Source organism: Eurosta solidaginis, chromosome 4 (assembly GCF_040869045.1).
Source record: "Eurosta solidaginis isolate ZX-2024a chromosome 4, ASM4086904v1, whole genome shotgun sequence".
Lineage (NCBI taxonomy): Eukaryota > Metazoa > Arthropoda > Insecta > Diptera > Tephritidae > Eurosta > Eurosta solidaginis.
In genome coordinates this window covers 8,922,890-8,936,845 of record NC_090322.1, presented here as the reverse complement: position 1 = coordinate 8,936,845, position 13,956 = coordinate 8,922,890, and the positions used below count along the sequence as shown (strand labels likewise).

Below are 13,956 nucleotides of genomic sequence, written 5' to 3'. Positions count from 1 at the left end.
AAATTGTTGCTGCTGATATTTCTAAATGTGCCCAGAGCATGCAAATCCTGCGTAGAAGCATACATATGTATAGATGTACACTTATGGATATGAGAATGCATAAAAGTACGTCCCGCACTGTGTCTGCGTATACGTTCCAAGTGTTATCGCGTCGGCAAAACATTCTGGCCAATTCATCATTTTGTCAGCGTGACAAACTCAACAATTGACAATTTTTCAAGCTGCCAGTTCTATAGAGTTGCTGATTTGTCGAGTAACTCAATGATGTGGACCGATAACAGTGAGAAAGAAGGGGTAGATGGACAAGTGAAGTATGAACATACATACATACATGGTCGTTTAGCTACTTCATCAACGAAATGCGTTTGCAAATATGTAAATGTGTGATGGGTTATATGGTGTTTGAAGGATATGCATGAATACACATGCATCTGAATTACTTATTTATTCATGTGTAAGTTTGTAAATATTTTGTTTCAGCTGCTTTTCTGAAGTCTTTTTTGTGTCGTCCTGCGTGAATGCTGATAAAATGTGTCTGATAAAAAAGAGGACTTTGCATATTTTATGCGGTATTGGGCCACATGCCGCAAAATTTATTTGAACTGTCATTGTGGGTTGGCGGGCTTATGTGCGTTTTGGGAAAATGTTTTAATAGACATTTAGCTAACATTTACTCCAGCTAATGGAAGTCAGTTTGAGATTCTTTAGGTAGCAAATTGTTTTCAAAAGTGACTGTGTTAACGTTTATATGTAAGTATGTGTTACGGGAACTAAAAAAGACATGTTCTACTATCTTCAAAACTTTTGAACTTTCTCTTTAAACATTATAAAGAGATTATGAACGCTACCACGACTTGAAAAGGGAAGCGAGGCGCTTTTACAGGAAGAAAATAGAAATAGAATTGACACACATCACCTCTTCGTCGATTTTAAAACCGCTTTTGACAGCATTGAAAGAAGCTGCCTATATATCGCAATGTCTGAGTTTGATGTCTCAGCAACACCATCAGTTCAGTCAGAATAATATTATTTTGCAATTACTGGCCTATGCTGATGACATTGATATCATCGGCCTGAGCACCCGCGACGTAAGTTTCGCTTACTCCAAACTGGAAAAAGAAGCGGAAAAGATGGGTTTGATGATGAATGAGGACAAAAAGAAGTACCTGCTGTCATCAAGCAAAGGGCTTGCGTCTTGGTAATACGTCACTGTTGGTAGACCTAATTTGGAAAGAGTCAAGGACTTCGTTTAATTGGGAGCCAGCATCAACACAATAACAATGTCACTTTAGAAATCCAGCGAAGAGGCACTCTTGAAAAGTAAAGTCCTCTCCCGGCCCGGTTCCGCACAAGTCACTTATATCGTATCCGTCCTCCTATATGGTAGCATGACCATGACAACATCAGATGAGGCGGCTATGGGGTGTTCCAGAGAAAAGTTCTTAGACAGATTTAAGCTTGATCAAGTTATGTGCAAAGATGTCCAATTTCTGCCCCTAAACCTTGCAGAAGCATGACTATGACAACTTCAGATGAGGCGGCTATGGGGTGTTCCAGAGAAAAGTTCTTCGAAAGATTTCAGCCGGATCAAGCTATGTGTAAAGATGTGCAATTTTGTTCCTAAACTTTTTTAAAACTTTTGATTGCTATACGCTTTTTTCTTCTATGACCCACATTTTACTCTGAAGTACTTAAATTACAGAAAACAAATTTCTATTCATCTGTAGCCAACCTCTGAAAAAGCCATTAATTTTCTTTTATAGCATGTCAACCTAACCTAGTGTAGCTTAAACTCAATTAAACGCGGATTACTACTATTTGTATATGACCACAGTATTTCACTCAGTTGGCAGTAGATTACGAGGTGTGACACAATTTGGGACAACGACAAATAAATTTACACATAATCACATTTAAGGGCATGCAAAACGACAATGCACAACCAATGGATTGTTTTGCCAACAACGCAAAACGCGAACTCTAACCTCCAATATACTTCTTCGCATATATTGTTGGTAAAATAAGCCATGCCGCACGGTTTTCGTACACTAAATCAAATGATTAGGAATGTCATATGTCTTTTATGTGGCATGGTGTATTTATTGTGAGCGCGTTGATGTTTGTCAAATTGTTATATTAAAATGTTATATTAAAATGTTGTGTTTAAATTACTTTGTGGCGCATTATTGCATGACAAATTATTTATATATTCATATAAACGAACACCGCAAGTGACGCAGATCATTAACAAGCACCCCAATGCACCGTAACCCACACTAAACATTTACGTAATGAGACCCATTAGGAATCTAAAGCGCTTTCTTCTAATAGAAGTTTTAGTGCCACTCATTTACATATTTGACACTTTGAGACAAGCGCGCGGTACAGCTGTGACTGGATTAATGACGATATATAAAATGTCACAGTCGATTATTGCATTCTCAACCTTTTTTAATGCTTCAGAGATTATATACATAAGTATTCACACACACATATTCAATGTTTTGACTTAAGCATTGAAAGCCGTGACAGATAACAGTGACAGTTGTGAATAGCTTACTAAGAGCTATGTCATATAAAAATTTGGCGTGCTTACTACATATTCAGCCCAATTCTAAACAAAAATTCCGTGCGAGTTTTTTCCCTTCTCCCATTCCTCGTATTCTATATAAAAATTCCTTGTGAGTTTTTTCACTTCTCCCTTTCCTCTGATTCTGAACAATGTTCGAAAAAGCGGAAACCGGTTATGGGAGAAAAGTAGGTATTATGAATGTGAGTGTGAGAGAGATTTCTCTGCCATTTCTTAGGAGTTTTTTCACTTGTTAAATTAAAGGGAATGCATCAAAATAGTTAAAGGAAATTTGTTCTTTTAAGAAATAACACTTATTTGTACAAATGTGTGCTAAAATATGTACATTCTACCACAATATTCTTTATTTTAAGTCGAAAAGTATATCATAAGCAACGGAAGAGCTCTTGGTATATTTGATGCAGCCATCCAGAAATTGCGCAAGGATATTTTAAGAGAGCTTAAATAGATTTTGGCATATGACGAAAGGCGAATTCAACTCGACTTGGCCGCCAGTACAATGCTTTGCTGAATGGAAGCAGGCAACTCCGGCGGATTTGTGTTATCCTGCCGTCTTCTTCTTCTTATGCTCCTCTGTTGATGTTGTTTTCTCGCCAATTCATTACTCATTTCAGTGAATACCACATAAAATGCAATACTGTGCATTGTTTATATTTTATTTTTTAATTTCAAACAAATTTGCAACAATAATTAAACTTTTAAATATTTTAAACAAAATAAGAAATGCGCAACGAAATTTCAATTGACAAAACAGCTGACTTCGAAAATTCGAAATTCCTATTCCCCAATTATTGTTCTCCATAGCAGAAAAGAATTGGAGGAATTTTTCCGCGGGAATAAAAAAATTCGCGAGAAAAAAATTCCGAGGAAATATTTAGAACTGGGCTGATTGTTTTTACCGTTGTTCTGTACGAGCCGAACATAGGCGACAACTCAATAAAAAATTAAGCACATGATGCCATTAAAATGTTTGGACGACTATAAATTTATTGTCAACACATTAAGTCGTGCAGACGCTTTCATTTAATTTGTTTTTCTTTTACAGTTTTTGTTTTATATAAGTTTATTGTTGTTTAGGTATATGATTCAAAAAATTGTGGGCGTTTATGACATTAATAACCAGAATTTGTTAGAGTATATACGAATTTTTTCAGCTTGACAGACAAAGAATGTTTGTTGTTGCAGCATTTCATTGTTTTTTTTTTTTCTTTCTGGTTGCCTTTTGTTATGATAAGTTCACACCTATCCAAAGCTTGACAGCTAACGCCATCATAACATTTTGCTTGATATTTTTTAAACATTTTTGTAATTGTTGGTGTTTGCATAGATTAAAGCTCTCCACATAGTGAAAACATTGACTTAACTCGAGGTCGACCATTGTGCGATAAGAGTTGATAGTACTTATTGTTATGGTCAAATGTTATTTGTTTGTTTACGTGTTGTAGTGTAATAATGGGTTACGAGGCTGTTTTGTAAAACTTATACGTTTTCAGTATTTAATTAAATAAAACAAAAAAATCACGAATGCATGATGAGGTTTTTCGGTAGAGAATCTATATTCCACGCAAGTAATGCATTAGGAAAAAACATCTTAGGTCTGAGATATATATATCCAAGGCGAATCTATACCAGGTGGTGGCAAAGCGAATTCAACCAATTCGCCGTGCAGAGGAATGTCAAGTCAAAAGAAAATTTTCATTGATTCCGATTAACTGACATATTGGTGTATCAAAGCGTTGCTTGGAAATTAGCAAGAAGAAGCCCTCAGCTGATGAGATATCACCACCTTGTACTGAATTCGCCTTGCATACTTCTAGATATAAAAAATTTGAAATTGAGAACTAAAATTAATTTCTCTGCAATATTATTATATCAAATTATTTGAAAAAAGTGAGTCTTTTACTTATGGTGATTTCTTTTCTACACGAAAATGTCGCCTTCACGCCAACTCTTCAAAAAGTTGTGTTCTGTTGTAAAATCAGTATAGCCTCAATAGAGGGCATCATTATCTTTTCTCAATAACCTACCCCTAAAAATGGCCAAAAATGCAACTGCCCTCGCTGCCATTGACGGTGCAGAGAACAGCCCTGTCAATCAGATGATGAATCACATTGACAAATAAACACAGTATACTAAAATGAATTTTATTTGAATAAATATAATTTGCGAAAGATTTTGTTTATTTGGCGCGAGGAAACAGCTTATTACGTGACAGGGTTACAATTTTTGTTCTTTTCAAGTCATGCAGGTGGCTACAATTTCACAGGGCGAAGTGAGAATCTTAAAAATGTTTGCCCCTGAAAGTGGCAACATTTTCGTGTAGAAAAGAAATCAAGGGAATCCATACCAGGTGGTGGCAAAGCGAATTCAACCAATTCGCCGTGCAGAAGAACGTCAAGTCAAAAGAAAATTTTAATTGATTTCGATTAACTTACATATTGCAGTACAAGGCTTTCTATGGAAAATTATCAAGAAGCAATCAGCTGTTGGGACAACACCACCTCTACTGAATTCGCCTTTAAAGAAATCACCATTAGTAAGCAAGTGCATTCCTACTATTTATCGCACTTCCCAGCACTCGCTTTTCGCACATTTACTGGTGCCATCACTTCAGCTTTGCCAACTGTCACAAAAGCGGAAGACAAATGTTTATTATTTTACCAAATAATCACCTACAATTATGAGCTGACATATTAGTGTAAGTTTTGCTTCACATAACAAACGAAACCTCGCGCTGCACCAACGCACACACATTCCTATCAAGCGTTAGAATACAGCTATTTGTCTGTTCCGCCAAATTATGCGTTGTTTGCTTTTAATCAATTGTACACTTAACTTCTTCTTTATGCATTTTTATTTAATAAAATCTCTTTACCTCTTCCAAGCATATGAGCTGCATAAAGTATATCACGAAAATGCTGATGCGCCTGTTGATGTAATAACGTGAACGATTCAGCCAAATTGGCAGCCATAGCCGCTGCACCGCCAAGCGCTGCTGTGGCGGGCAACACATTGTGCACTGCTGGTGGTGTTATTGTTGAATGTGCTGTTGCCTGTGCCGTATGCTGTGCTGGCAGCAAAGCATTGCCCAGCGGGGGGTCACCTGACATATGGAAGGGTGGCATAGCGCTGGCGGCAGCAGTAGCAGCGCTCGTTAATGTTGTTGAAAGTGCTGTAGCGCTGTTGGGCAATATGCAAGTATTGTTATTGTGTGCATTTTTAAGGCCACTGCTATGCTGTAGATGATGATTGTTGCTGCAGGAAAAGTGACTGTTGTGGGGCGTTGGTGACAATGCAGAGCCGGACAATGAAGAAAGTGTGTCGCATGTGCTGCTACCAGTGCTGCCAACACTAGAGCAACGTTGTTGGTGCTGTAGATGCATTTGTTGCTGTTGTTGTTGATATTGATGTTGCTGTTGCAAGTGCTGTTGCTGACATAATGTATTCGAATTCAGATGCAGCGATTTTAACAGCTGTGATGCAGTTGTTTTTAAGCAATTTTCTTGTTGATGTTGCTGCATTTTTAACATATCACACGCTGCACAGTTTTTCATGTTGCCACAGTGTTTGTGTTTGAATGTTGAAAAATTGTTTTCGCAATTAATTTCACTGTCGATTTTATGACTTGTTTTATGTTAACTTTTATAATTTATTTGTTTTGTGTTCTTTTTATTTCTTTTGTAACAAAAATATATATTTTTGCATTTACGTATGTTTATGCAGTTTTTTTAAATATACGAGTACATAGGATTTGTTTTTATTGCTTTTAAGTTTTTAACAAGGAAGCGTTTTCTTTCAAAATCTTTTTGTTTAGTTTTTTGTTAGACGATAAGGCAACTATTTTTACGTTTTGTTTAACTTTTCATTTATTAACTCAGCACTTTTGCGTTTTTTAACTTTATTGTGTGTTTTTATACAACATAATTTTAAATTTGTTGTTGTAAGTGTAAAATCAGCATTGCTGGATGCTGTTCACACCTTAGTTAAATTTCATTGTTTGCAAATTTTTAATGCAAGATTTGATTTCTGCTTCGGCACTATTTTTTGATTATTTCATTGATATTTTTCACATTCTAAAAGTAAGAGGGAATATTTAAACCTTTTTAAATTTTTTTTAATACATTTTTTTTTGCTAGATTTTTTTTTATTTAATAAATATTTTTATTATTTACTTTTTTTAACTATTAATCTTTTTTTAATAATTTTTTTTTAATTTAAAACTTTTTTAAAAAATTGCCCATAATTTTTTCTTTTAATTTACAGCATTTCTTGTTTATATACTCATATTTTTTAGTTTTTATAATTTTTTTTTTAATAATTGATTACACTATATTTTTCATTTATTCAACTAAATTATTGTACATCGAAATCTATCGGCGCCTATTTCAGCATGCATTAATGAAAGCACACATTTTAAAAACTAAAAAATAGCACCACAAAAAAACTGACTTGCATTGAAGGCACAATTATATCGATTAGCGCGCTTGAACAGATTTTCTGGCGCCAACTTCATTCTCCTCGCATTGCCAACATTTCATTTAATTGGACTACTATCGCAGCCACTTTTTGTTAACCTACTACAACACAAAACCAGTATGACAGCTAACACAAATACTTTTCACATATTTGCGCTTTTAAGTGCACATAAAAAATAAAACAAGAAATTAAACAAGAAAAAAACAATATGCGAGCAATATTCAGCTTCTTACAAATTTGTGCTCAAATAAATATGTACCAATAAAAAAAAAAACGATTACGCATAACTTTGTGAAGTAATAAAATAAAATAAACGATCAAGTGTCACAACTCACAGCACGTGATCACATGACGCCAATCGCAAACACCACAACAATTCGGCAATCACTGCCATATCAGCAGCTACTTATGACTTTAGAATTTTGTGCTTATCAAGACATTTGTTGCGTTCCAACGAAGCTTGATTCAGATACGAATAGAAATTTAACATGCAAATGCAACAACTAATTGATCCGTCGGTATCTGGCTTACTGTTCATTGGAACGCAATGATTGTTGTTGTTGCTAGCGGTGTGATTGTTAATGATTATTCTTGAGTAGTAGTATTAGTTTTACTTTCCGTACGCTTATTACCAATACTACTTTGTTGTCTCCTACTATTCTGCCAAATTTGCCAACTAAACATTAAGCATATGCCAAACAACAAAATTTTCTGCATAGTTGGCAATGCTAAAGAGCGCGTGAAATTTTAGCATATTTAATTTGCTTGCAAAACGCAACTACATATAACTAATTTTTTTCGCTTGCTTTCCGTCTAAACGATTTTATTTATTTATGTGCTATATGTTTGTTCTGAAACAAATGCAAAAGCCGCAGGCGTTGCAAACAGCGGGCAACCGGAAGTAAAGAATTGTGAATGTTTCCTGCTTGGCAGCACTGGCGTTAAGCCGGAAGTGGAATGCCTTTGGAAAGGAAATGACGCCAGCAGGCAATATTTGGGTGGGAGGTATGTAATATATATGCGCAGTTGCATAAGTTGATAAATGACATGCAACATAAAATAAGTATTTAAGTTCGAAACTTTATTTGCGGTTTAAAAAGTGTAAAACATGTGCAAGAACCATAGAGCAAACGAACAGTGTTATCGATAGCGTTATCGAGTCATGGTAGACATTCCTCGTATGTGAACCATATGGATCACATTGTTGTTGCATTTGCATGTTAAATCTCTATCCGTATCTGGTTCACATTTCATTGGAACACGAGGATTGTCTTCAGCAGCTGTGGATCCGGAATGTTATAGTTAAATTTTGTATGACGTGTTAATTGTTGTTGTAGCAGTGCTTCGCCCCATTCAATAGGTGCGTGCACTCACAAATTGTCGTCCATATGCTGTAACTTGAGCCCGAGGAAACTTGCTGTTTCAACAGGGTTGGATCAAAAAGAGTTAAGAGATGTTGCTTCCACATTGCAATTGAAAAATTGGTTGGTGTCATGTGGGGAAGCGTTACAAGCGCGCTATACAATGGGGTATGTCGGTTTGGTTTTGGATAAGTAAGAGTTATAAGCTATTACAGCAACCAGACCGAAGTTGAGATAGAGTGACGCGCTTCTCCTATGGGAGGTTGCTTTACTCAACTGCGACTTTGGGGAATTTGTCTTTGAGATCGGGGTTCATCGGTCAATTGTTGGCATAGTAATATGACAACTTGTTGTGGATGTCGCTGAGGACATTGTTGTGCTTCTTTTAATCAAAAGGCTGACTGCTTCTTTTCTTCAAAGGGCTGACTACTTGAGTGCCGAATTTCTTTACAGCGCTTAGGGAGATGACTTCTTAAGTTGCTGGGAGGCGAAGCAAGTTCAAACTTTTGTTAACGTAAATGTTATAAAAACTCTCTATAAGAAAACTAGACCAAAGCGTATGTGGGTGAAAATTTCTGCTTTTTATGCTCCTATAAAAATAGTCAAACAAATAGTAGTGAAATTCGTAAAAAATCTACCACTAGCTTCAAATGGCACAGAACACCTCAACACTTCTGACATCAGTCGGCAAATTACCATAGAATGGGTCTACACATAATAGTCATTAGCTTGGGACTTTATACAACGCGATGTAAAGTTTTAATGGATTTTAATGAAGCAGATACACGTAGAATTGATATCCCAAAGACAAGCGGATGGTCTAACGCAGCTGGTCAATCGTTGTAGGTACAAACACTTTAAGCGCAAATACCACACTATTCACAGGTTGAAAATTTTCCCACAAAATACACTTGCTGCTTGAGTAAGTCAGAGGGGAGAATGGTGCAGTAAATTTACGCTGCATTTAAATACCGACGAGCGCTTATTTGTTGTTGGTTTTTGTTTTGTTATTCACGCTTCAAATACTTGTATGAAAACATACAAAGCAACATGGCTTTTATTTCTTTTCCTGCTCTTATACACCCTTAGCGGCTATATTATAACAGAAGCGCATACACTCTTTTATACACCGGTGTTTTGTACTTCCCATTTCAATTTAACGTGTTTTACCAAAACAACAGCTACGGTCAAAATACGCCGACAAGAAGAGCTGTCCAAAACAAGATGTCTTAGCAAAACTCGCATGAATGAAACATATACAATAACATCAAGAATAATTAAGCACCAAAGACAACAGAACCATACTTAGTTAACAATGTGTTCATCGACGCCGAAAGCACAGGCACTGCCAACGGCTATTAGGTTTGACTTTGACCACCAACGGCCTGGGAAAAACTTCCTGTATAAGCAAAATGAAAGCAGTAAAAAACAACCTCAAAGCGTTAAAGAGGTGGAAAAAAATGAGTGCCAGACTTGAGCTAGTGCCACCATCGACAACGGCAATAATCACAACAACTACAGAAAAAGACATAAACAATAAAAACAAGTAAGGAAGTCTAAGTTCGGATGAAACCGAACATTACTTATCCAGCTGTACACTTGAAATGCTGTTGTTGTTTTTTTTTGTGTGCTTAATAGTGTTACAAGGCTGCGCAATAATTTTTTTTTACATCTATAGATATTTACGCTTAAACTTTATATGGACTGCTAAGCGTCAAACTTTAAATACACCTCTGAAATTGCTGCGCATAAAATTAGTACTACGAAATTTCAATACGCATTATACACAGATGTAACTGAAATATGTGTCTATGTTTCACCTCAACACAAATTCTATGTTTCACCTCTAAAAATTGTGTGTATCCACTATTCATCGCAACCGATTTAGCTATATGTTATACACAGCCAAACAACAGAGGTTTTTGTGTCTCCGCTTTTCGGTACACCCTGTGCTGTAGCTAGTTATTTAACCATTGCCGCTAGATGGGTCTCCTAACCATTATCTAAGCGAGGATAAGCGTAAACGTAAACGTATACGCGGGAAAAAAAGACGGCTAATATATATGGGGTATTCAATCCCATTTCGACCAATTTTGAACCCGACCCCTTTAGAATTGGCTGAAAGTTTTTCTTCTTTTTCTAGCTTACGAAAGACGTTGTTCAGAATTTTTTCAAATTTTTTCATCCAACTCAAAAAAAGTTATGAATTTAAAAAAAAAAACACCGTTTTTGTTTTCAAAATGCTATAGCTTTTTCATAAATTGACCGTTTGGGATCTTTTTTTTTTTAAATTTGTTTTTAAATGTACTTTTCGGAAAAAATGCAAACAAATTTTTAAAGTTTTTTTTTTTTTGTAATTTTTCAGTTTTTCGAGATTTTTCAAATTTCGCCATTTTTTTCTCATAAAAAACTTCAATCAATTCTGCAATCTTCCCCACTAATCCCGGAGTGGGCCGATATTTATTTTTTTTTTTTATTTAATTGAACTTAAAAATGTATTTTTGTATTTTTCCGAAAAGTACATTTAAAAACAAAATTCTTTAAAAAAATAAAGATCCCAAACGGTCAATTTTTGAAAAAATTATAGCATTTTGAAAACAAAAACGGTGTCCAACTCAAAATAAGTTATGAATTAAAAAAAAAAACGTTTTTTTTTTCAAAATGCTATAACTTTTTCAAATATTGACCGTTTGGGATCTTTTTTTTTTTTAATTTGTTTTAAATGTACTTTTCGGAAAAATACAAAAAAATGTTTAAAGTTTTTTTTTTCAATTAAATAAAAAAAAAAATATCTGCCCACTCCGGGATTAGTGGGGATGATTGCAGAATTGATTGAAGTTTTTTATGAGAAAAAAAAAAATGGCGAAATTCAAAAAATCTCGAAAAACTGAAAAATTACAAAAAAAAACTTTAAAATTTTTTTGTATTTTTTCCGAAAAGTACATTTAAAAATAAATTAAAAAAAAAAAGATCCCAAACGGTCAATTTTTGAAAAAGTTATAGCATTTTGAAAACAAAAACGGTGTTTTTTTTAAAAATTCATAATTTTTTTGAGTTGGATGAAAAAATTTGAAAAAATTCTGAAAAACGTCTTTCGTAAGCTAGAAAAAGAAGAAAAACTTTCAGCCAATTCTAAAGGGGTCGGGTTCAAAATTGGTCGAAATGGGATGGAATACCCCATATACATATGGATCTATTCTGAACTAATTTATGGCTCCCGAAACATAGAAAATTGCTTAGTCATAAAAGGGGCGGTGCCACACCCATTTTTTAAAATTTGAAATTTTTCCTATTAATTGTTATAAATCCACTTGGGAAATGAAATACCATTTATATAAAGCTCTTTTTTGCATAGATATAGCTTATTTTATTCGTACACGATCCTTTAAATATCTTTTATATAAAAATGGGCGTGGTCGTTAACCTATTTCGTTAATTTTTCTTCAAAGCATTCCATATAGTAAAGGCTATCTCTCTGCCGAATTTTGTTAAGATAGGTTTAACGATTTTTGATTGATGATTAATAATATTTGTAAAATGGATTTTATCACAAGTGGGCGGTGCCACGCCCATTTAAAATTTTTTTTCAACTTTTTATCAAGAGTCTCAATATCAGTCCACACGCCAAATTTCAACATTCTAGGTGTAGTTATTATTTACTAAATAATCAGGTTTTTTGTGTTTTCCAAAATGGTATATATAAAAAGTGGGCGTGGTTATCATTCGATTTCGCTCATTTTCAATACCAATATATTCTGGGTACATATAAGCTCATGTACCAAATTTGGTGAAGATATCTCAATATAAACTCAAGTTATCGTGTTAACGGACAGACGGGCGGACGGACGGACGGGCATGGCTTAATCAAATTTGTTTTCGATACTAACGATTTTGATATATGGAAGTCTATATCTCTCTCGATTCCTTTATACCTGTACAGCCAACCGTTATCCAATCAAAGTTATAATACCCTGTGTACAAGTACAGCCGATTATAAAAACAACAGCAAATTACGCGCCGCAAGAGCACACCATGAATAGTCGACGAACGCTCATAAGCTTAGCAAGTAGTGGGTATCTTGTCGGCGTACAGCACGTTGGTGGTGGTGTGAAAGACAACCGATACCGAACATAGTGGCTGTTTAGCGGCCTGTTGGTGTTAAACGACAGTTGTTAGTCGCGAGCTTTCGAACGGGTGAAGGGCCAACTGTTGCGTTGGTATTTGAGCGGCTTTTCTGCTGATTTCTTTTGATTGTTACTACAACGACAGCACTGACGATAAAAGCCGAGAGCCAAACTGCCAGCCGCACCAATCGAATATTTAAACTGGCAAAATACTTTGGTCCGTTGATCGTTTGGTTATGTTTAATGCGATTTTCGGCTTCGCGCTTATGCCGCTACTTAACATCTCGTAAATGTTTGTTTGTAGCGCTATAGTTATATTGCTTAAGCAATGTCATAACGACCGCCGGTGCTGGCGTTGGCTTGTCTGTGTCTCAGTGGTATGCGTGTCGCATTTTTGGGCTCAAAATTCCACTGAGATACACAATGGTACGAAAAATTAAACATTTTTTCCTGTATCTCGTTATGCAGCCTGTAAACGCGTAAATATTTCAGATTTTTCAAACAACTTTCGATAAAACGGTTTTAATAATTTTAAGGTGCGTGGAAGAATCAAAAACCATCGCTTGAAAAATTACAGCGAAAAAGCATAGCGGGACGGTCATGGCAGAAATACACAAACCACTGCCGAGGAGCGGGCCTGCCTAGAACAACATTTTCTGAAGTATTTTGGTTTTACTTTTCCACACTATGGCGACACTTCGATATTTGGTTATTATGAACAAAATACTAGAGAAAGCCAAACATTTTCGCTAGACCTAGAGTTGATTTTCGGATACATCTATGTGTAGTTGGAAGCATTAAAGTAGAAACGTCAAAAATAGCATAATGAAAATTGCCAAACGACAGTTTTGACAGCTAAACGTCTGGCTTCTAGGGATGGAACATGTGTAAATGTGTAGATTAACAGCCTCATTCAGTTTGGCAAATTATGCGCCTAACGCACGATATCTGCGTTGGCATTGTCGTCTACTAATGGTGCTTTGAACTTTACGTTGTAGTTTATCGTCTAGCTTTACGATTGTCGTTAACTTACTTACTTACTTAATTGGCGCTCAAACGGTTATGGCGTCCAAAGAGGCGCCAGTCGCTTCTCCGTTCTACTAGCTGGCGCCAATTGGTAACACGAAGGGAATTTAAATCGTTTTCCAACTGGTACTTCCTGCGATGTTCCGATAAAAATAAATAGACGGGTTCCGATAAAAATACTTTCTTAGCCGACTTCGCATAACATGGCCTAACTACTGCGTTTTAAAGCGTACAGTTCATCATTAAATCTTCTTCGGTACTCGTCGTCGCCAACACGTCATGTAGGTAAGCACATGTCTAAACTTGTTTAAGGCAGGAAACTATTGGGGCATATTCACAGTCGCAATTTTGTAGGTACTTAAAGTTAGGTGCAGACTTT

At 35.6% G+C, this 13,956-nt stretch overlaps 2 protein-coding genes across 22 annotated transcripts in view; both read right to left on the bottom strand.

The window, feature by feature from the left end:
* Hers (Histone gene-specific Epigenetic Repressor in late S phase) overlaps window positions 1-13,956 on the bottom strand; it is a 545,891-nt gene that overhangs the window by 50,651 nt on the left and 481,284 nt on the right. The window lies entirely within an intron of this gene.
* On the bottom strand, window positions 1,773-10,761 carry LOC137248958 (transcription factor btd-like). Its single transcript, XM_067779984.1, has one exon. It carries the CDS (start codon window positions 6,142-6,144, stop codon window positions 5,434-5,436), a length of 711 nt encoding a protein of 236 aa, XP_067636085.1. The 5' UTR covers window positions 6,145-10,761; the 3' UTR covers window positions 1,773-5,433.